The sequence below is a fragment of the Anastrepha obliqua genome, chromosome 2 (genome assembly GCF_027943255.1).
Source record: "Anastrepha obliqua isolate idAnaObli1 chromosome 2, idAnaObli1_1.0, whole genome shotgun sequence".
Taxonomy (NCBI): domain Eukaryota; kingdom Metazoa; phylum Arthropoda; class Insecta; order Diptera; family Tephritidae; genus Anastrepha; species Anastrepha obliqua.
The window spans coordinates 34,993,124-35,017,701 of record NC_072893.1 but is presented as its reverse complement, the minus strand read 5'-3'; the positions used below and the strand labels follow the sequence as shown (position 1 = coordinate 35,017,701).

General features: G+C 37.5%; 2 protein-coding genes across 4 annotated transcripts in view; one reads left to right on the top strand and one right to left on the bottom strand.

Annotated features, from left to right (window-relative positions):
• Positions 1-24,578, bottom strand: part of LOC129237438 (protein gone early) — a 162,481-nt gene that overhangs the window by 2,869 nt on the left and 135,034 nt on the right. For all 3 annotated transcript variants that reach the window (XM_054872195.1, XM_054872197.1, XM_054872196.1), the window contains exons 5-14: positions 14,790-14,910; positions 9,952-10,045; positions 9,809-9,857; positions 9,553-9,704; positions 6,692-6,819; positions 6,245-6,348; positions 6,060-6,169; positions 1,107-1,292; positions 851-1,035; positions 663-785 (exon numbers count right to left, since the gene is read on the bottom strand). In XM_054872195.1, the coding sequence (XP_054728170.1) occupies positions 663-785; positions 851-1,035; positions 1,107-1,292; positions 6,060-6,169; positions 6,245-6,348; positions 6,692-6,819; positions 9,553-9,704; positions 9,809-9,857; positions 9,952-10,045; positions 14,790-14,910 (1,252 nt within the window). The remainder of the gene's footprint in view (positions 1-662; positions 786-850; positions 1,036-1,106; positions 1,293-6,059; positions 6,170-6,244; positions 6,349-6,691; positions 6,820-9,552; positions 9,705-9,808; positions 9,858-9,951; positions 10,046-14,789; positions 14,911-24,578) is intronic.
• LOC129237439 (uncharacterized) lies at positions 22,043-23,965 on the top strand. Its single transcript, XM_054872198.1, has 3 exons — positions 22,043-22,117; positions 22,657-23,407; positions 23,479-23,965. The coding sequence occupies exons 1-3, from the start codon at positions 22,103-22,105 to the stop codon at positions 23,691-23,693; spliced, it is 981 nt and encodes a 326-aa protein (XP_054728173.1). The 5' UTR covers positions 22,043-22,102; the 3' UTR covers positions 23,694-23,965.

Here is a 24,578-nt window from a genome sequence, read left to right as displayed (position 1 = left end):
TATTTCTTCAAAGACGAGACCAATGTCACAATGAATGGCGACACAAAACTGCGCTACTTGCCATACGGCCGGTGAAACAATGAATTTGCTGTGTCGTCGTTTCGGTGAGGAATTTATCTCTCGTCTCGGACCAGTGAATTGGGCACCAAGATCGTGTGATATCATACCTTTGGACTTTTATTTTTGGGGGGTATGTTAAGTTTAAATGCTTTGTGGACAAACCAGCTTCATTTGAGGTATTGGAAGCCAACATTACTAAAGTTATAAAGGAGATAACGACCGTGTTCCATAAATATTTTTTTATATTTCTTATGAAGAGTTTTTGCATGGCAAAAATACTCTCGGAGGCCTGCCATTGCCTGCCGAGGAGCGACAGCTATTAGAAAAAACGTTCTATTATTTGGTGTTTCATGCACAAAGATTCGAGTCTGTGCACCTCCGAAGGGTAGTCACACACCAACCCATTCGGCTACTTATTAATTGATTCAAATAAGTATTTAATTTTTTTTTATCTTTTTCCTTGCAGCGATATGTGCTAAGGTACGTCGCACATTCCACTCTAAAGTCGTAAGCTCCGCAACTTAACGTCATTTTTATTATTTGAAATGTGTCTACATATATTTATTTAAAAATAGCTTACCAAGTTATGTTCCTATACTTACATAGGGTATCTGTAATCATAGTACTCGGATGCGGCAATTCCTCGTGATATGATCAACATATTCAAGATATTCGAATAGCTAATCGGCTGGGGCGTTTCACGTGTATACATCTCGGACACAATACTGCAGAGTGGCGTTCAAATATCAATTTTCAAAAATTCTACATTTTAACTAGCACTTCCACTTACGTATCTACGATACTCATCGCCCTCAACTTTGCTTCCATGCGCATTTTGCGAAAACTCCAAATCGATTCCAAGTACTCAACAAAGTATAAATTATTCAGCGACAGGTTGTCATAATATTCCTCAATGTAGGTTTTTTCGTTAAGCGCCTCCTCGGGTATGCCGATCTGCAAGCGCATTGTAGTCAACTAGCGAGTGGAAGTCGGGGGAAAAGCATTATTTGTTTAAACAGATTTACAGTTAGTATTCGATCACTCACTTTATCAATAATATAGCTTTTTACACGTTTATCAATCCAATTCGCCTGATTGACTGAGTCCTTCAACTGATTCTGCAAGCTGTAGTACATGAGACGTAGAAATGCATCGTTGCCCTGCGATTTACTGGGGTAATGCGTTGAATCGGGTTCCCCATTTTTGTAGTCTTGCGACGCATATCGTTTGGACTGTGTTGTGTAATGTATAAATATAAAAATTGTATGTAAAACTGGTGGACTATCGGCTGGCGTCTTCACAAAAATGCTATAAAAAACGCTTCGATATTTACTTCTGATTTGTAAGAAAGAGTAAATCCCGCAATTTATTGTGAAAATTGGGTGTGTTGGGCATGGAAAATTAGGGTAGTGTTAGTGTTCTTTTCTAAGTGATAATTTTGGCAATATTACGCGCTCAATAAATAAAATGTTAACAACTTATTGATTATTTTGATATTCAAAGAAAAATGCTACTTTTTAATATAATTTATTGGATGTTTATTTCATTATAAAGCGGAAGGTATGCCGTTACTAGTGGAAAATAACATCAGGCAAATGACCACCACGACCACGCTTACAGGACAATATCCTTTTCATGAAATTTTCCATAACCGAATTGCAAAGTGGCTGCCCTATGCCCTCGATAGCCTCACGAATTCCATCTTTGAGGTCTTTAATCGACCCTGGGCTGTTGTCGTGGACCTTCTCTTTCACGCGACCTCAAAGAAAAAAGTCACAAAGTGTTAAATCACAAGATCTCGGTGGCCAATTGTGTTCACCTTTTCGAGAGATAACACGGTCCGGAAACTTTTCCCGTAAAAGATCAATGGTTTCGTTGTCTGTGTGGCACGTAGCGCCATCTTGTTGAAAATAAACGTTGCCCATATCAATACCATATAATTCTGGCCATAAAAAACCGTTAATAATCAATAATCAAATCAAAGTAACACCTTTTTATGGGAAAACCCTTTATTTGTCGAGTTTTTGGTAAAAAAAAGTGGTCACAATATGAACCTTAGAAGACGGTGCGTTATCATGGTGCAAGATCCATGAGTTTTCTTTCAACAAATTAGGCCGTTTTCTACCCACATTCTCTCTTAAACATCGCATAACTTCCAAGTAATATTCTTTATTTACCGTAGAACCATTTGGAATGAATTCCGAGTGCACAACACCATGATAATCAAAGAAAACAAGTAGCATGACTTTCACTTTTAATCGACTTTAACATGGTTTTTTGGGTTTCGGTTTACGTGAATATCGGCCGCCTGTTGACTGGTTTACATGTCAAACTCATATAACCACGTCTCATCACCTGTTATGATGCGCTGGATGAATGTTGGGTCCGACTTCACTTGCTCAATCATGTCTTCAGCCACCTTTTTCCGATGAATTTTTGAAAGAAATTCAACTCTCTTGAAGCGAGTCGAGCAGTCACGTGTCTCATGCCACAATTGATGGTGTAAAATGTTGCGAATTGATTCGTGACACACGCTAATGTCAAGAGCTACCTCCCGCAAACTTAAATGACTGTTTTCCAGCACCATTTCCTTGACTTTGTCGACGTTTTCATCCGTTGAAGACGTTGATGGGCGACCAGATCGGCGCAAATCTTCCACGACTTCTCGGCCCTCTGCAAAACCTTATATGATACCACTCGTATACCGGTGTTTTCGATAAAGCACACTCGCCATAGGCTTTCTACAACATTTTCAACGATTCGGCACACAAAATCCCATTTAAAACACAAAATTTAAGAAAAATGCTTTCTTCGATAGTTTTATTCATAGTGAAAATCGCAGAGCACACCTGCGGTTGACTGATATAATTAAATGCCAAAAACAAGTTAGTTTACAGATCACGTTCAAACTCTGCGACACTACAGAGAGCAGTTATACCACCATTCCCGCACAAAAAATTAAACATACTTGTATGTCTAACGCGCGCTTTTTAAATGAACGATTCACAGAATATACTTGTGGCCATTTTTTTTATTTCAAAAGTTTAACATAAAATAGTTCATAGTGGTCAAAAAATCAATGACAAAAACTAAAAGATGGTGGTGATCTTGCGATATGCCATCCCATGCTTCTTTCACAGCTTTAAACAGTTCGAGCTTGGCACTGCAATTTCCCCTATTAATTTTCATATGAACGATCTCTCATAAGTTCTCAATGGAGTTGTGGTCAAGGGCTGCTGAGCTGTTCCCTTTAAAACGTTTATGCCATTACATTAATGGCATCTCTTCTTCAGCGAATGGGTCCATTATTTCTTTTATTCGATGAATTGGCCCGACCACCTATCCAGAAAAACAACCCCATACCATTAAGTTACCACCACCGTATATATTTGGTAGTTGCAATGCAATTCTAAGGGTTGAGTCTATGCCCTTTCGGTCTACTCACATGTCTTATATCATCGGCATCTTTTATATTATACTTCGATTCATCCGAAAATAAAACTATCTTCCATTTTTGGCCGGTCAAATCAAGGGGAGCTTTCGCAAATTCTGATCTGGTATTTCTATTTTATGTTGAAATGCCTCAACTGCCCACCTTCTAATTGTTCGTTCACCAACTGACAAAAATTTTGCTGGACGACGGAATTTCGGCTTTGGCCATGTTCGGCCACAAAATTTCAGTTCTGTTTCGGTTCGGCTTCGGGCAAAAAAGTGACAAACTTTAGCCGAATCTTTCTCAAAAATTTGTTGTTAAAAAATTTTATCAATATATAAAATTATTATTTATTACAATATATAAAATTATTCAATTATTTATTTATTTACTGATATTTATTTATTTGTTTATTTATTTATTTTTTATTTATTTTTTGTTTTGGTTGGTTGGTTGGTTTAAGGGTGACCCCGCATCGGAGTGCCACATAGACCGCAAGTTGGGTCCGTTGTGTTGCCCTAGAGCTCATTATTTTAAATGATTTCCCCACCTAACCGAGACTTTTATTGTAGATTTTGGTCAAAGATATTAATTCGTTTCGAGAATTTGATGAGAGATTCGATTTTCAGGTCCGAGAGTACTGAAAGATTTTCAATTGTTGGAGAAACTAGAAGAGCGAGTCGACTTCTGGCTAGACCGGGGCAACTGCACAGCAAACGTCTGCTTGATACTTCCTCATCTTCGTCCTCGCAGTATCTGCACAGGTCGTTTTGAGGCGCCCCGAGCCGACGTGCGTGAGTGCCCAAAAGGCAGTGGCCGGTGATAAGAGATATTATATGCCTTAGTTCGTGTTTCGAAAGACTTATAAGGGTTTTTGTCTGTTTCAGATTGTAGGATGGCCAGATTTGTCTGGTCGTAACACAAGTAGTTTCCACTCGCCACCTCCGATCAGCAATGCTGTGAAATTCTCGATCGATGAGCATTTTACATGTTGAGAGCGGAATGTGGATTGTGGGTAAGTTACTAACATTTGATTGCGCAGCTCCAGCTCTTGCGAGCTCATCAGCTTTGCAGTTACCTTCGAATCCACTGTGACCCGGTATCCAGATAACTTGGACAGAATTCTGAACACTTATCTCGTTAAGAGATAAGAGACAGGATCGAACCACATCTGAGTGGGTATAAGAGGAGCTGAATGCTCGAACGGCCGCTTGACTGTCGGTGAAAAAGCGGATATCCTCTAGTGATATTCTATTTTCTAAGAGAGTTTTCGCAGCATACCAGATAGCGCATACTTCCGCTTGGAATACACTACAGTAGTCGGGTAATCTAAATGATAAATTGATGTGAGGGGAATTGGAAAAGATTCCAAATCCCCCTTTGCCGTCTTGTTTTGAACCATCTGTATATATAATCAGAGGGCCATCGATTTCGGTAAGATTTGTCTTCCATTCTTCCCTAGTTGGGAGTGAACAGGAGAATAGCAAGGGTGGTGATGGAAGACTTACATGATAGTCAATGTCGGAAGAGATAACAGTGTTCCTATTCAGTATGGCCGAATGGCCAAGATACTTATTCCATTTCGACATAGCATTCATGCGTGTCGCTGCTTTCGCTGCAATCGCTTTGCCAGCAAGATCGATAGGGAACAAGTGAAACAACTCGTTTAGAGCCTCAGTAGGTGTTGTACTTAAACATCCTGTTATCAGGAGGCAGGCTGTTCTTTGAACTCGATCAATTGTGGCTACTCTACACCGTTTTTCGAGTGCTGTCCACCATACAATCACACCGTAGAAGAGTATCGGTTTGATGATCGAGGTATATATCCAATAAATGATCCGAGGTGAAAAACCCCAGGTTTTGCCTATAACTTTCTTACAAGTATAGAGAGCTATGAAAGCTTTTTTACATCTGTTTTCGATGTTCAATTTCCAACTCAACTTCCTATTTTTTTTTTATTATTATTATAATTTTTTTTTTTTGTATTTTTTTTTATAATTTTTTTTTTTCAATTAGTTTACTTATTCATTTATAAATTAATTTTTTTATTTATTAATATTTTTTTATTTATTAATATTTTTTATATGGATATTTTTTTTTATAAGAATATTAGAAAATACTTAAAATCCAGTTGAACAGTTGATTTAGTAATATTTTGAAAGAGTATTTTGTGGAAGAAAAATCTAGGCTAATACAGTTTGAAAGTGTTTTCAATCCTCTCAAAGTTCTAGACATCGGAGCATTGGAAGCATAATCAGTTCTAACCATCCCTAACCAGAAAACATCATAATTTCGCAAGCTTCGCTGAGGAATATGGAAATTAGTTTGGCGAGTCAATCACCCAACTTATCAAATTGAAAATGAAAGCTTTCCATATTTTGAAATATTGTGCGAAGGTAAAGCGATGCCGAATTGTGACAATAGAAGCTGTCAGTGTGAAAATAGGACTTGATTTTAAAATAAACCAGACGACGGTCCACCCTTTATATATTCTATTTATAAATGACCACGCAAAAGTTAATATTGAATTATAAATAAAAATAGAAATAAAAAAATTAGGACATACCTTTGTGCGTTCGGTATTTTGATGCTGCTGCAGAGCATCGACAGCGAATGGTAACCAATCGCGCACTATTTGCGAACAAACCATCCAACGCGGATATGTGGCTGTGCGACCTTGAAAATAAATATTTTAACAATAAAATATATAATAAAACGGAAAAAAAGTTGATCACTAATTTGCTAACTCACCATAAATGGCATGATCGAAATTCTCCACCAAATTGCGGTATTCCTGCGACAAATGCGGCAACAGATGACGCGCCAATGACCAAATTATAAAATTATTAATGGGTCTAAAATATTGCATAATAAAATTAAACGATTATAGTTTCCGTTTTAGGTTGTGTGTAATAAAATAAATAAAGAAATATGAGAATCGGGAATCTAAAAGCAAAAGAAAAATACTAAAAAGGGCAAAAAGGCAAAAAGTTCAAGTCGGCTACTTTTTTTACGTCTACATATACACATGCAAATATATACTTAGATGAGTACAAAAATAAATAAACGCGGAATAAAATATGGAATTTGCAATAAAATATCAACTCTTGCCTTTACACATAAAATAAAGCTAGAAATGGAGAAGACGTCTTGCGCTAAATTTCAAAACTAGATTTTTCTGTTGTCAATTTTACTTACTTCTTATCGGAGGTGGATACCACAATGGATAGTTCGCGGAACACATTGACATCGCGCACCAGAATTTCTGTTTCATCACTAATTTTGGTACTACTGAAAATCGCCTGAAGTGACTCCATTATTGGCAACTGCGAAATAACATAACAAAAATAAATAATTACACTGCCCAATAGCATTTTTGGAAAGCGAACAAATAATACTGAAAATACAGAACATAATAAAACCAAAAGACCAAAGTTATAATTCAGTACACCTAAATTTTTTTCAAAATTTGGTGATAGAAATCTTTATACAGGTCGATAGAAACGTTATAGTCCACCAAGCCACAGCTTCTTTTTTTACAGTGAGTCAAATTGGTATGGTAATAAAAATCTTTAAACAGGTTGATTGAAAAGTTTCGAAAGCGACAGCTACTAACCAGTAGAGAATCGAAGTTTATACTCCATTTTGATGTTCAATTTTTTTCATTTGAACACCAAAAACAGAAACATATTTCGATCTGAAAATGCATTCCTTGTTTACAAGCCATTTGAAGCTGAAGTATCAGAGGTTTTTTTACAATGAAGAGAGTTTAATATCGATAAGCCTAAAAGATGCTGCGAAACCGATTAACCATTTTAGGCTTCTTTTTTTTAAAAAAATTTCAGAAAATCCAAACTTTAACAGAGAAAAAATTAAAAAAACAAGTTATGAATGCACTGTTTATGAGGAATTTCGTTATCTCTCCTTTGCTACGAGTCCTATTAAGATAAAAATTAAAATAAAATAAATATAAAAAAATTAGCTCAATTTTCGGAATTAGCGAGCAAGAATTGGATAATGGCATCCGATGTCCATTATTGCCCAAAAAATCAATCGAATTTCTCGATGGATTTTGAAGCTTTTTGAGAAAAACGGAACAGCATTTATGCGTGCTAGATACGAGAGTTGTTTGAAAAGTCCGTGTAAAGTTAGAGAGATGGTACTACTGGCGCGTATCGAGGTTATGATGAGTTTGTAGCATCTCTTGGAAGAACACACACCAAGTCGAATGATTTTCCTTTTTCATCACGACAACGCAGAAGCTCACATTTCAGCAGTTGTGATGATGAAAATAGGGCTCGAACTCATCACACCCGCCTATTATCCGAACTTGCAGCCCTCGGATCCTTCGGACTAGTATTTGTTCCCCAATTGAAATAAATAGCTAGTGAGGAAAAGATTTTATTTTTTGGTGGTTTTAAAATTAATAAAAAAGATATTTAAAGTATTTATTAATCAATAATATAATATATTTACAATGTCTTCCCAACGTTTAGGCAAATTTTTAATTCCCTGTTCAAAAAATTGTTTGTCCTTGGAGCCAAAATACGCTTCGATATCCCTTTTTATAGCTTCTTTTGAGAAGTAGTTCTAGTTACTCATATGGGATTGAAGTCCACTGAAAAGATGATAATCACAAGGTGCAATATCCGGAGAGTATGGTGGATGCGGTATTAGCTCCCATCCCAGCTCGTTCAGCTTGCCTAATGGTTGCCTTGCGGTATAAGGTCTTGCGTTGTCGTGGTGAAACAAAACTTTGCGTCTATTCTCTAAAGATGATCGATTTTTGTTAAGTGCCTCATTCAGGTTTGTCAGCTGATGGGAATAATAATCAGCAGTTATCGTCACGTCGTCCGAATGGATACAAACGCTCCGGCTCTTAAAGTATTCGATGCGGTACAAGCTGGTGGTAGCAGAGGAAGAGGAAGACCTCCTCTGCGTTGGAAAGATCAGGTGGAGAACGACTTGGCTTCACTTGGTGTGTCCAACTGGCGCTGGTTAGTATGAGAAAGAAACGACTGGTGCACTTTGTTAAACTCGGCCAAAATCGCGTAAGCGGTTATAGCGCCAATTAAGAAAAAGTGAAGAAGAAGAAGAAGTTATCGTCTGGTTTGGTTCCAGAAGTTCATAATAAACACTACCGGCCATATCCCACCAAATAGACAGGATCGGTTCTGGTGTTTCATATTTATCTAACCATTGGCGTTTGCGAACAGGATTATTGTAAAGGACCCGTTTCTCATCACCAGTAACGATACGGTTCAAAAAACTTTCATTTTCAAGCCGTTCCAGCAGCTGAGAACACACATTCACTCTCTGCTGAAGGTTGGCGACGTAAAGACTATGAGGAACCCATTTTCCCAGCTTTGAAACCTTTCCCAACTGAACCAGGTTCCTGTGAACTGTTCCATGCGATGAATTTAACCTCTGAGCTATCATATCGACTGTCAAATTTGGCTCAGCTTCCACGAGTTCGAGCAAGACGTCGGAGTTAAAGACTTCAGGACGATCAGCGCGCGGAGCATCCTCCACATCGCAGTTATCACTTCGGAGTTTTGACAACCACTTTTGCGCAGTCCTTACACTAACGGTATCCTCTCCGTGAACAGTGTTTATTTCTGCAGCAGCAATTGTTGCATTTTTACCACTTTTATAAAAAAAATACAAAATATGCCACTTATACGCGTTCGAAGATTCCATTTTATTTTTAACCACACGTGCTTCTATCCGCGATTAAAATCACTTGTTGAATGCACAATATATCAAAGAAAATGTAAATAGTTCTGTTATATGCTCGAATAATTTTTTGTATGCAAAAATCGTACAAAAGTGAAATTATGGATAAAATACGCACGAACTTATGGATAGACCTGATATATATTTTCGAAACTTTAACCCACTGTAAAAAAAAATTATTCTACAAAATTCTGGTCACTCATGATGTAGTTTCAGTAGTTTCAGTACAACTTGTGTATGGTCGCTTTTTTGTTCCAATCAAAAAATCAAAATTTGTTGCACGTGTTGTTATAGAAAAAACAATACCTTATAATTTTACTTACAGATGGCGCTATTGTTTTCATTTCAGCCAACGTCTTAATTTCATTCAATTTACTCTCATCGGATTGTTTCACCGCGTCGATGTGACTAACTATGCGTTTTTCATAATGGAAAATTTCATCAGCAAATAGATCCGCCTCATTTGATACGATTCCTATGGGAAATGGAGACATAACGAAAAAATTATGATTTTTTAACACTTGGAGCTATTTGAACGTATTATGGCACATATTCAGTAAGCTAATTTAAGGTGCTCACCCATGTTGATCGCAAAGTCACGCAGCAACAATTTATAGCCACGAACGATCTGTAAGTAGTGAAATATTTAGTATGCCTATCGTAAAGGGTTAAAAAGCAACGAAACGAATGTGAATACCCCTAATAAGCATTTACATATTTACCTCGTCATTTTGATCAATATTGTAGAAATAACGATCGGGCAAACCAATTTCGCCCTCATCCAAAGTGATTATGTAGTCATGCGGCTTATTAAAGCTGAAAAAATTAAATGTGTTCTTATATGAGTTATATGCATATGTATAGTAGAATAATATAATAGTAAACACTTCTTAGTAGGGTAGATTAAATTTTTATGCAGTCTGGCTCGTTGAAAATCAGAAAGTGGGATAATTTCAAAAATGTATTCCAAGTAAATGAAAATGCAGATTTGCATACATTCTTGAAACTTAATGACCTCTTCCCAAGTTTAATGTCAAATATATTACTTACAAGGCGAAGTCCAAAATAAACAAGACTGTCTTCATAAAAATGTTTTTGATGGCACCATCATGAGTGCGTTGGAAGTTCCATCCTTAGCTGACTTCCAATGAAATCTTGGTGACATTCGGTTTAGTGGAAGCGAAGTTATTGCGTCGAATACCTGCATACCTGCTAAGTATTGTCCAGAGTTACCTTAGTGAGCGTGAACCGCTGTACGACACACCAGATGGTCAGAAAACAAAAGCGATAACGACTGGCGCAGCTCAAGGATCTATTTTCGGCTCCGATCCAGATTCCAGAGATCGGTGAGATATTGACCATAGAAATACCAGAAGATACACATCTTGTGGGATACGCGGACGATATAGCGGCGGTCATACCAGCTCGGGACACTGAGGACGCTAGAAGGAAGCTGAACCAAGTCATGATAAGGACGCAAATATGGCTTGAGGACCTAGAACTCGCCAAACATATAACCGAAGTCATCCTTATGATACGAGGTAACATGCCATTCGAGGTCAGCACCTAAATAGGCGTCCTTAGTAACCCAAAAAGTATTGAAATACTTAGGTATTTAACTTGACTGCAGGCTCACTTTTTGGGCCCAGTTACGGCATGCGGCAAGATACCAAAGCAGCAAAGGTCACGGGTAAGCTAAGTAGATTAATGACAAACATCGGTGAGCAAACGAAAGCTAATTTGGCGGGCACAAGCTCAATTCTCCTGTATGGCAGCGAAGTATAGGGAATTGGCCTAAACTGCAAAGCCAAGCGTAAAGTAGTGGAGACTGTGCAACGAACAACGGCACTCAGAGTTGCCTCAGCCTACCGCACTGTCTCAGGCGCAGCAATTTTCGTGATCAGCGGGCAGATACCCGTCGACCTCATGGTCCGGGAACGAATGGATGCGTGGGACTCCAAGCAGAGACACGTCATCACTAGCTTCTCAGAACGGAGATGTCAACCATGCTGCGGTGGCAAAGCCGATGGGACACTGAACCTAGTGGCAGATGGACGGCGAAACTTATTCCTTCAATTAACAAATGGGACCAAAGGAACTTCGGGGAAGTGAACTACTTCTTAACTCAGTTCCTCTCGGACCACGGATACTTTCGGAGATACCTATACCGCATGGGCAAGTTAACCGATTCTAAGCGAAGTGCTGAGCGATGACGCTGAACACACGTTTTTTAGTTGTAACAGATGGCTCGCGGAAAGAAATGCTCTGAGGGAGCAGTTTAGCGACATCGCACCGAGCAACATAATCAGCAAAATGCTCGAACACGAGGACAGCTGGAACGCAGTAAAGAAATACATCGAGAACGTACTACGAAAAAAAAGCTTGACCTCGACCCAGTGCAACAAAGCGAAGCCGCACAGATAGAGACACAAGAAGACGAGCTTATAGCATGAAAGCTGGCTACAAATATGGTGGACCCAGACGGGGGTGAATAGAAATGGTGCTTTATGGATGCCATTCTGGGCTCTTCCGAAGTAATATAGAAAGCAGTTCCGGGAAGGGTTTCTACCCAGAAGGTGAAGAGGGATCGTTGTAGTGGCCACACCACACGACGCAGTGGACGACGGTCGCTGTTAGTGTGAAGGCATTTTGAACCCTACCTCACCCATCAAAAACAAAACCAAAACAAACAAAAAAAGTGTCACTATGTTTCTACCATCGCTGCAAAAATGAGTTTCGAACAAAGAGTTAATATCAAATGTGGTAAAATCGGTAAAATGTTTACCGAAACATCTGAATTGGTGAAAACAGTTTATGGTGATTGGCTATCTCGTGCCAGAGTTCATGAGTGGTTTACACGTTTCAGAGACGGTTGTGAGGACATAAATGACAATGAACATACGGGCTGCCCAAAATCAGTAATCACCGAAAATTCCATCGAAATTGTTCGTAAATTTATCCAAAATTAACCGAAATCATTTTTGAAATTCATGGAATCGGAGTTGAATATCTCCAAAACATCGATTGCGAAGGGTCTGTGCACGTTTCATTCCGCATAAGTTAACTGAGGACCACAAATGGCTCAGAATTTAACATTCGAAAGGCCTCATTAAAGAGGCGAGAAAAGACGAAAACGTCCTTTACAACATTTTAACTGGTGATGGGACGTGGTGATTCCAACATAAGCCTGAAACCAAGCGTCAAAGTGCCGAATGGTAGGCTCCAGACAAGCCACCACCCAAAAAATCCCGTTTGGAGAAGTCAAAAATTAAGCCGATGCTCATTTGTTTTTACGATTCCAAGGGAATTGTCCACAAGGAGTTCGTGCCAATGGCCCAAACCCTCAATGCAATTTTCTATCTTGGCGTTTTGAAGCGTTTGTTCCATCGCATTCGTCGAATTCGCCCTGAATACCGCGAAGGAGGAAGCTGGCGCTTATTTCATGATATTGCACCATCTTGTGGCTTGTCATCATCGTTCGACTCTTGCGACTGATTTTTTGACTAGAAATCGCATTTTAACCATCAATCACTCACGGTATTCGGTATTCACCTGGTATTCGACGACTATTTTAAATAAATAAACTCAAAGTTATCCAACTAAAGTTAAAGACTGGACTAATTTTATGTTATTTTAGAAAATGGTACTTAATTATTTATAAGTTTAACTCAACCATTTTCGAAAATTTGTCACCTAGAGCCTAGTTATCGAGTTCTTTGCTTATAAAGCTTTAATTTAGTAAATTTTCTCAAATTTGCCATGGTCTTTTTCAGGGTTTAGAAAGAAGAATATCCTAAATCCAAAAGCTTGTAGTTTGACAAACAGCTGTGATAACCAAAACCATCAGAAACTAAATAAACTTTACATAGTATTTTCAACATAATTGCTGGATTTCAACAATTTCTACAATAACCTAATTAACTCTTAAAAGCTATAAGTTTTTAACAAAAAAAGTGTGTTTCCCATTCTCAAAAGGCCTATACTAATTCATTTATGAATTTTGGATATTGCCTGTGCCATATCATTCCAAGCGCAATTGTTTTCGTTGGGTTTCCAATTTTTTAATCTGCCCCTCAGAAAATATTTGGCTGCCGTTGGAATTGAACTTATCCAATTTCACAAGTCGTTCCTTAATATGGGTCAATTTTTTCCATGTTAACACAGGACAATCAGTACACGACCTAAATCAAAAATCAGTTGAATAGAACTACGCTTTTTAAATAAAAAAAAGTACTCTGTTTGCGTAGAAGCGTCAACCAAAGGATGGCGTGTTTCGGGCTCATTCCAGCAAAGCAAAATCGCATCGGAAGAGCATCACTACACAACTTCGCCCTCTTTCGATCTGGCCCGATCTTAAAATCCGTTGCCGAAAATTGACACATGCAAACCTATTCGCCTGGTGATGCGTTACACGATTTTACCCAATATTTTCTTTATGTCTTTTGGTACACGAACAAACACGTTTTGTGCCACAACAAAAACTTTATTACCTGCTAGTTTTTTAGCAAACATTTTCATAGAAATGAGTACATTTGAGTACGTTTTCTTTAGAATTTGCTCTGGATTCAAAAAGTAACTTTTCCAAGAGGGCATCAAAGATTTATTGGTAGCTCATGATGACCAAAACAAGGTGAAAATTAGACATATTCCGTTACGTTTAATTATTGCTGCATGGGTTTTATCTATGCTTTAAGTAAAAAAAATGTAAATGTTTCGTTTTCTTCTTTCTTAGCGTTACAAAGCGGAGTGCGTCAAAGCTCCGATCAAAATGCTTCTCCAAAACGATCTATCTTGAGCTGTCACTTCGTAGTTACGTATTCCCAACTTCATAAGATCGTGTTCCACTGCGTCTATCCAACGGTTCCTCGATCTGCCTTTGGCCTTCACGCCCATTAGCTTTCCTGTCAAGCCTTTCTTCACAGTACAGTCAGCAGGTATACGGATCACATGACCCAGCCATCTTATGCGCTGTGCTTTAACAAAACGTACAGCTATCTCGTTCTGAGTTAGATCGTTCAGTTCAGAGTTCAATCGAATTCTGTAGGTACCATCAATCATTCTTATTGGGCTCAAGATCTTTCTTAAATTTCATGCTAGCAATCGGCGCGCAAGCATCAACCTTAAAAGTCCATACCTCACAAGCATTGGTTAGGATTGGTCGAATAAGAGTCTTGTACATAGTTAACTTTGTATTTCAATTTTTTTTTTTTGAACGTTTACAAATTTTAAAAGATCTTCCTCAAATTGAAATTTTCCAAATTATCATTCATAATTACAACTGACACCATACAGATATTGCACCGTTTCTTGATTGGTGCCAAAGCAATTATGAACGAGTGCAACAAAGTAAGTAACAAAATTTAGCTTGTGGTAGTGATAACAATCAACAACACACAGGCCAAGTGACGTGGAATCCAAAATTCTCGTCAATTTTTTTCGAGCAGACCTGGTAATCTATCATCCTTGACTGAGTGTGGCTTTCGTGTAGCAAAAACACTTTACTACTCCATTGCCAAAAAATTTTAATGGAAGCAGAGAAAATCAAATACTAAATACTCACCGATTTTCAACGCTGACTTTGTAATAAGGAAATATGCCATAGATCGCTTGGAGATGCACTAAAGCCTTTTTGTATTCCCAATTGCGTAGACGATTTGAGTCACGAAACGCTTGCCAGTCCTCTGTAAAAAGACAAAGAAAATATACCAGTTAGCAATAGAAATTAATTGTGCATAAAGTTTAGAGGTTTGAATGTAAAGTAAAACTAATACCAACAACATTTGTAAGTATGGGTTCTTTTTCGAACTGACCAACAAAATGGGGTTGAAATATGAGATTAGTTGAGTTCAGTAGAAATAGAAGTTTACTTGGGGATCATCTCCCTACACTGCATTGAGTGAGAAATCAAATTGATCTTAATTTGAGTAATTAGCAGTTACTAGGTTGTTCAATAAGTTTTGCGGTTCGATAATAGAGGGCGTTGCTACTAGCCTACATTTGTTTTTTGTTATGTTGGTACACTCTTCATATGAACTTATGGGAAGTTTTATTTCAATCTGTCAGTCAATTCATTTCTAGTAATTTCTACAATGGAAAAAATCAAGTCCGTGCACTGATTGAATTTTTATTTTTTTAACGTTTAACACCATCAATTAGTACCGTAGAAATACGGGCTGTGGAATTTAATCGAAGCCGTAAAAGCCTTGAAGACGATTCAAGTCAAAGACGTCAAAAACAGCAACAACACCAGAAATCGTTGAAAAATACAGGATATCGTATTGAAAAATCGTCGAGTAAGTGAACGAGATTTCGTAAAAGCCTTAGGCATCTCAATGGGCAGTGTAAGTAATATTTTAACAAAAACAATATTGTAACAAGGGTTTTGTGCGTCGATTCTTCACTATGGATGGGACTTGGGACAAAATAAGAGGCTAAAGAGTGGTGTGAACTTCGTTTTTCGGATCCGAAACGAGTTCGTGTCCAGAAATCGGCCAAGAAGGTGTTGATATCATTTTTTTGGGATGCGAAAGGAATTTTGTTTGTGAATTACTTGCAAAGTGGTAAAACAAGAAATTCTGAATATTATTGTAACCTTTTATACCAGCTAAAGGAAACAATTCGTGAAAAAATACCCAGATGCAAAAGATTTTTTTTTTTTCATCAGGACATTGCACCGAGTCAAAAGAGCATTTTAACAGTGACTAAAATCCTTGAATTAAAGTTCGAATTACTGGAACATCCAACGTATTCACCGGATTTGGCTCTTAGCCACTTCTATCTGTTTCCAGTCCTAAAAAAAAATGCATGCGTGGAAAGCGTTTTTCTTCAAATGATGAGGTCATAACAGCTATGGAGGCTATGGATGTTGCAGCCCTTCCAATCTGGATTCAAGGATCTCAATTTAGGGATAAAATTCATAAATTGGAATCTCGTCGGAAAGAGTGTATTGGTGTTCCACGAGACTATACTGATTGAAAAAGTGTATTTTAAACGATAAAATTGTGTTTTTCTTATCGAAGCGCAAAACTTATTGAAGCAACCTAGTAGTGCTCCCAAATTATATGCAATCTTGGATGCAAGGGAATTTTTTTGTTTTGTTTACTACTCGCTACTTAGTTGATGAATCGAAGGCAACTATTATTTCCACAATTTTTCTAAAAACAGTAAAAATGTGGAAAAAAATATAAGCTCTATACGACTATTATATCGTAAAACGCATCCCATCGAAATAATATTTCTAATTTGAGTTTTTTTCACATTTTTCATGAAATTTTCTCACGCTTTGACGAGATGGAAAATTTTTGAAGAAGAATTCAGATTCAGCGCCTACTGCTATCAAACGTGGCAAATCGTTTCTCAGTGATATTAAAAATATTTTACATGAAGCTTTCCCAAATGAAGCGAAATAATTTTTCACTTTATTTAATTAATTTTAAATATGAACTGGAATTGTTGGGACTTTGTTTTGTCTTCTTCATAAAATAAAGGTGAATCATTGAAAACTCGTTGTCCATTTTTTATACTCTTGGAAATGTAGAGTTTATCTCGATTTCGGGCGAACATTTGACTTCTTCAACCTCAAAAGCTGATGTTCGGTCGTTTTTTACTCTAAACCCTTTTTTTCGGGGTATGTGTAGTGCAACAGCTGAAGAAGTCTATAAGATTTGTCAGCTGAAAGTCAAAGCGACTGAAATGCTTGGCATCGAGTTCTAACTTTAGTCTCCTTTTGCTCTACTTTCCTCTTTAGACAAATTCGATTTGATATTCGTGTGGTACACTGGCAGGCGTGAGTTTCTAGTCACTTTCCATTTAACATAACTGATGGCAGCAAATAGGAGTTTATTACGATATTAACACTTTCAAAATCAATTCCATAACCCATCAAATCGGCAACTATGTAAATGCAACCTTCACGAAATGCCAATACCCAATTATTTGCCGTGCTGTGTTGTAAACTCATACAGCAACAACTTGCTTTTAGCGTGCAGTTTTATAAAAATGATAACAACACTTAATTAACTTTTTAGCTTCCCACCTACCAAATACTCGTATCTACGAAATTTATACTGCACATGCACGAAACTGACAACTTTTTAGTGGAACAAACAGAGCACGACAAAAGAGCGTATGACCAATATTAATTTGAACAATGTGTATTCCAAAAAAGTTATGAAAAAAACCAATAAACAGCCAAAATATGGTATTACAACAAACCTGTATAGACTAAAAGATTTCAATTGAAATAACTCGAATAATTCACCGAATTACTTTAATTGACAAATGCCATGGTTGTTCCAATTTTGGCTTAAAAAGTGCAATTAGAATGAACATCAGTTTTTTTATTTCTATTTTTATATTAAAGAGCAAACCTCGGAAAAAGCTGCCTTGGCTAATTATAATACAATTGCGTTAACCGCTTCAAGCTGCTGATGATATCAACCAGCTGCTATATCCGCGGGTGTAGCAAAAAAAGTGACAGCCAAGATGTCTGAATCTTAGCACGGCGAGAGCAGGACAGCTGAGGAGAAGGTGTTGAAATGAGTTCATCCCATACCCCAGACAGCTTCTGCAGAAAGAACTCGAACCAATCCTAAGCCTCAACTCATGAATACTTAACGGACAATATCCGGTAAGTATACCTACCAAATTCGAGAGCAGCGGCTTTCTCAACCTATCTACCTATGGCCAGAATCGCTGCACTCGTGACTTTGCACATTTGCGCTCGCTGGGTATACAGGAGGTCCATTTTTCCAGGAGGGAACCCCAATCCTCTCATTTCGCGGTGAAATTGCCTCGAGGGTCCCCCTTCTATCAGCTTATCAGCTCAGCAGTTTCCCGCCAAATCACTGTGACCAGGTACCCAAATGAGCCTAATATCGAAAAGTGTTCGGATGCAGTCGAGAGAGAGAATTGAAACCAAGAGAAGGTACAATTAATTTTCTTAGAAGGATGAAAGGAAATCGTTATTGCAATCTTGCGAATTCGGTTTCATAATATGTAAATGTATGTATGCATTTATAAGTGTAGCACAAAAAATAATAGAAATAGTGTCAAAATATTTCGACTTTAGGTTTGCATTGTCGTTCAAGCGATTTATCGATTTGAATTTTAAATAAAAGTTATGAATTTTTCTTTTCCTTTTTTTTTTTTTGAAACTCAACACTCAACATTTTTAGAAGACTTTTTACCTACTACTACCAAATTTTTGCATTTAATTTTTTTTTTTTAATTTTATTTCATTTTTTTTTTATTATTTCGTTGAAAAATCTTTGTAATTTCTTTTTTTAGTTTTCGATTACAATTGATCAACAGAATCCTGCAAGCAAAGTCAATTTTCTCCCGACGCAACGATCTTCGAATGTCACTATGGTTTGAAGAATTCCTCGCCGAATTCGTCTGTTGCTGTAGACAATGTAAACTTAAGAACGGAATATCTTGAGAAAATTGCCTGATCCAAACGGAACACAGATCAGTAATCCACCCCAAATGAAATGTCTCGGCGATTCTTTGTTTCATTTTAGAAATTGAAATAAAAAAAAAACCATAAATTACAATAAATAATTGGCGCGTATTCTTCTGTTAGGTATTTGGCCGAGTTCCTCATCATAAGTGTGGCAGGATGTTGTGTCTTGACGTTGTTCCACAAATGGAGCGCCCTACAGTTTCAAGTCTACTCCGAACGGCAGAGATTTTTTTATGAGGAGCTTTTTCGTGGCAGAAATACACTTGGAGGTTTGCCATTGCCTGCCGAGGGGTGACCGCCATTATAGGGTTTTCCAATAACAGGTGTTATTTTAAATAGCCCGCTATTTCGGTAGATGTCACTTTTGAAGCTGTCATTTTTTGATATTTGACAAGTAGAAACTACGCCATTAATAAAAATGGAACGGTAGACGCTTAAACAATGCATTGAAATTATTAAAATTCACTATAAAAGTGGTGAAAATTTGGCAGAGACGGTTCATAGAACTCGAACATTTTTGGGTCATCGTGAAGCACCTTGCCGGACCGCAATACAGAAATTGGTGCACAAATTCGAGCTGTGATGTGAAGAATAAAACCCGTGCACGTCGCTCAAGAATAGCCGAAAACCGAAAATATTGCTGTTGTAGCCGAAAGTGTTGAAGAAAACCCAGATTTGACCATTCCTCGTCGTTCTTTTGGATTAGACATTTCACAAACGTCATTACACCGTATTTTGCATAAAGATTTGGATCTTAAGACTTATAAAGTCCAGTTAACACAAGAACTCAAACCGACCGATCAACAACAACGTCGTGTATTTGCTGATTGGGTCGTTGAAATACACGAAAATGATCCGGAATTCCATCAAAAAATCATCTTGAGTGATGAGGCCCATTTCCACCTCGGTGGCTTCGTCAACAAGCAAAATTGTCCGACCTGTGGCTCAGAAAATCCAAGAGTTATTGGTAAAAAGCCTCTCTATCCTCAACGTGCGACTTTTTGGTGGACCTTACTTTTTCGAAAATGAAGCTGGAGCAACGGTTACAGTGAATGGATTGTGCTATCGACGTTTATTTTCAACAAGACGGCGCTACGTGCCACACAAACAAAGAAACCATTGATCTTTTACGGGGTAACACCTCTTATTGGAAAACCCTTAGAAAATACTTTTTCTACATTTTGGTGTTTCGTGCACGGAGATTCGAACCTATGTTCACGAACCAATCCATTCAGCTCGGCGGCCGAAATTCAAATTCACTTGAAATTTTACCTCCAGTTATTTTGTGCGCTTACAATAGTTATTTTAAAATATTTTACCACAGAAATTTTCCTAGAAAGAAGGTTTCCTGAGACCCAGAAAATGATTCGATTCACGTTGTTTTGTAGGTTAGGTTAGGTAGTGTTGGCTGATATGTAAAAAAGATCTCATTGAGTTGTCAGTACAATGTATTTGTATTTTATATAATTCATAATGCACGCCTTCGCGAGTTTTAACAAGCCGTTCATCCTTTTGTCAACAATATCCTTCAAGGATAAAAAATATGTTGATCCTAGGCCTATTTGTCGAGTACTACAGAGAGCAGGGCAGTGGCAAAGTAAGTGTTCCAAAGTATCCCTAGCATTCGCTTCGTTTCATGTATTACACGCATCGTTCTGGACTAATCCCTTTTTGGCTGCGTGATATGGGTTGAGACAGTGTCCCGTCATTACTCCAACAAATATTTTGTAATATTTCCTAGCCAATGATAAAATAAAGTTTGCAGTTTTCGTATTCCAAGTCCTTAGCATAATTGTAGCAGTTTTGTACGAGGTTGAGTGTTGCCATATCGACTGCGCTGCCAGAGTTAGTTCCTCATTTAGTTCCGTTTTCAGAAGGAAATCTCGGCAAGCGAATAGCTGCCTTAGCTAGCTATTGGCTCTCTCATTTCCTTCTATTCATTTGTGTTTTGGTATCCAGTAAAAGTAGTGAAATGCTCATTTTCGCAGAGTTTGGGTCTGCACTCTTGAACACAAGTTAGTGCAAGAAGCCATAATTGCTTTAATAGCCACTTGGCTATCATTGAAAATGTTTGTTCGAATATTAAGAGGAACTAACTCCGCAGCTAATTCTGCTGCTTTTCTTGCGGTTTCTTTTGTAGTGACTATCTAGTTTCATGGCGGCCGCCGTAGCCGAATGGGTTGGTGCGTGATTACCATTCGGAATTCACAGAGAGGTCGTTGGTTCGAATCTCGGTGAAAGCAAAATTAATAAAAACAGTTTTCTAATAGCGGTTGCCCCTCGGCAGGCAAAGGCAAACCTCCGAGTGTATTTCTGCCATGAAAAAGCTCCTCATAAAAATATCTGCCGTTCGGAGTCGGCTTGAAAGGTCCCTCCATTTGTGGAACAACATCAAGACGCACACCACAAATAGGAGGATGAGCTCGGCCAAACACCTAACAGAAGTGTACGTGCCAATTATTTATTTTTTTTTATCTAGTTTCAAATAAAAGTATAACTACTATTTTTAAAATTTTTTCCACTTTTTTTCATTTTTTCCATTCACACTAAAAGAATTACAATTAAAGAACTGTTTTGGCTCTCAAATTTTGCCAAATAGCCGAGTGCAAATAGTTGAATACTATAACGGAAACTAACATAAAACATTCTGAAGTATCAGTAAACTTCATTTACAGTTCACTAATAGGTGAACTTTAGTTTAAAAAAATATCCTAACACACGCGCAAGTATCTCTGTCTAATTTTTATTTGCCAATCAATCCATCCAGTCATATGGCAAACAAACCAGCGATGAATTTAAAAACAGTCATCAATTGACACCTTTGTGTCAAGATGTCCAATACAAAACATAAAAAAATGAAATAACAGATTATAAACAAAATAAAAACTGCAGTATCAGCACCATTTTAATTCCTTTACATTAAAAGTGTGGCATTATTTTAGAGGATAATTAGTACCTAAGACTTTAGGGTAAAAAACCAAAGAAACACACCTATACATGTGCATATGTTTGGCAACACTGGCTTCGAGTTTGATAGCAGGTGATCGGACGCGAGCAAAATCGATCTATCTTCACTACAACTGTAAGTTCCCGGATTGTCTCCAGCAATTAGCACCTTCTGAGAGCGCGATAATTTCAAGCCGGATTTGTTTATAGTTGCATAACGATTTATTGCGAGTCGTTCAACATTTTTGATACTACACTTTAATTGATTTAATTAAAACAAGCTAAAAGTGGCGACCGGGATTTCCTACGAAAGTATTATACGATTTTTTTACAAATCATTTTCTGATATAAAATTGTACAGCAATTGTGCAGAGGAATTCAGTATTCATCCACATTCACTACGACTTGGTAGTTGACTGAGAAATTTTGTTTCGTGAAAAATAGTTTATTATATTTGAAGAAGAATGAATAAATTAGTGGTGAGTGGTGAAGAAATAAGGATAAACAAAAAATCCTTTAAACTAAAGGGTGTCGCGCTAAGACCACTTCATTAGAAATATAAAACAACAGACTTAAACGTCAATGTAATTATTGTAATACAGAATAAAAGATATCTTGAGACCTTAAAGACCATTTGGCAATGTCATGGGATATGAGGGCATAAAAAAGTCACTCCTTGACAAATTCAATCAAATTATCGATCACTTTTCGGCATAATATCATCAATATCGGCATAATTGGATCTCACCTTTTAGTACAGGAATTCTTCTTGTATTGCATTGTTGTCATACATCCAAAATTCTTAAAGAAAAAATGGAAAGGCGTAAATTGGTGACAAACTTGCACCGCTCCGCCGGTAGATACCAACATTTCACTTCAAAACTCTTAGACTTCCAATGGCGCTCAAATCAAAATATGTGGTTTTGATGGGACGCCCAATACAAAAAGAAATTTTAAATTTATAAAATATAAAATAACTCTGATTTTCCCATCAAATTTGTGTTTATCTTCTGATCAGCTCTTCGCCTTCATTGCCGCTAGCGCTCAAATTTCGCTTGCTCGCCCGGATGTTAGCCACGGTTATCGCTACCAGCCAGGCTATAGCAGCTCAGGTGGTAATTTACTGCAGTCACCGCTACCCGCAAATAACAACTACTTTAGCCCAACACCCACCTTCCCCGTCTCAGTTGGCGATTATGGAGGCAGCAGTAAATTTATCAGTTCTAGTGGCGCTCCTAGCCTTGGATATAACAGTGGCAGCAGTGGTGGTTTTTCTGGGGCCACTTCTACCTCGAACGGATTTGGCAGCTATGGCGGCGGCGTAGGCGATTTCGGTGGTTCATCAGCAGGCAACAGCTATCAATCTGGTTACGTCTCTGGCAACACACAATCGGTGCACTATTCTCATCAAGCGTCGAACTTTGTCGGCCAGAAACCAATTGTGACTAAACATTTCTGGTTGCACTCAGCACCTGAGGATCATGATGAGCAGCAAATTGTGCGGTATATAAATGTTGGACAACCACGCAAGAACTATAATGTTGTGTTCATCAATACGCCTTCATCGAATGTCAACAAAGCTAAGATTATCGCCAATGTTGCGCCAGTTGAGGATAAGACAGCGATTTATGTATTGGCCAAGAAGGCAAATGCCCTGGATGTCAGCGCTGAAGTGGCAACACCAGCGCCCAGTGTCAGTAAGCCAGAAGTATTCTTTATTAAGTACAAAACACCCGACGAGGCGTTGCATGCACAACACACCATTCAAGGTGAGCGAAAACTAAACAACGAATTAAGTGGAATACAAATCAATAAAATCTTTCGTTTTTTTTTTTCTCAGCTCAATATGATGCTTTGGGTGGCTCAAGCAATCTTTCGAATGAAGGTACTATTCCTGTCTCCTCTGCAATCGGCAGTTTGGGTGACTCTGTTGGCGTAGGTGCGGGGGATGATGAGGATTCACACACAGTGCAAATTGGCTCGCCAATCACTTCGATCTCTAACGGCGCCGGAGACAACGGGCTTCAGAACTATTTACCACCAAATCACAAGTAGAGTGTCCTGAGTATTTCGATCTCTACCCAGAATAATTCAGAAGACGGTGATGGTGCGTAAAGCGTGCGTTAAATTGTGTACATATATATTATGTATAAATCACGCGAAATCTGATCGCGAAGTTAGTCCAGTAGAAAAAGCAAAGAACGTATAAAAAGAAAAGAGGGCAGCTCCGGTCCATTCCTCTACCAAAACTCATGTAGCTTGATTCACCACACAAAATTAGATTTGGCTGAAATTAAAATAGTGAAACTAGCTAGGTGAGCTTAATTAATAATAGCGGATTCGGACTGCACACTATTGACTGTATACGTTCTTTGGTTCAAAAACTACGATTTTTATTTTTTATTACGTTTGTGTGTGTAGTTAAAACAACAATGAATAAAAAGAATTTTTTAGTACTATTATATAAAAGGTATTTTTAGAACTGAATAAAGTATTTCTGGAAGTAGAAAAAAGGTTTTTTTAGAACTAAAAGAAGAATTTTTAGCACTAAAAAATAATTTTTAGAACGAAAAGAAAAATTGTTAGGACTAAAAACTAATTTTTGAGACTAAAAAATTATATTTTGAACAAGTAATCATTAGAAAAACAGTGAATAAAGAGTATTTTTTAAAACTGAAAGAAGAATTTTTGCACTAAAAAGTAGTTTCTAGAACTAAAAAATTATTTGTATATTAGAACTCATAAAAGTATTTTTAACACTCAAAAACTAAGTTGAAGTACTTAAAAATTTAAGTTTCTGAACTAAAAAATTTTTTTTGATAACTAAAAAGTGCTTTTAGAACTAAAAAATATATTTTTAGAACTGAACAAAGTATTTTTATAACTAGAAAAATGTATTTTTAGAACTCAAAGAAGAAATTTCAACACTAAAAAATAAAT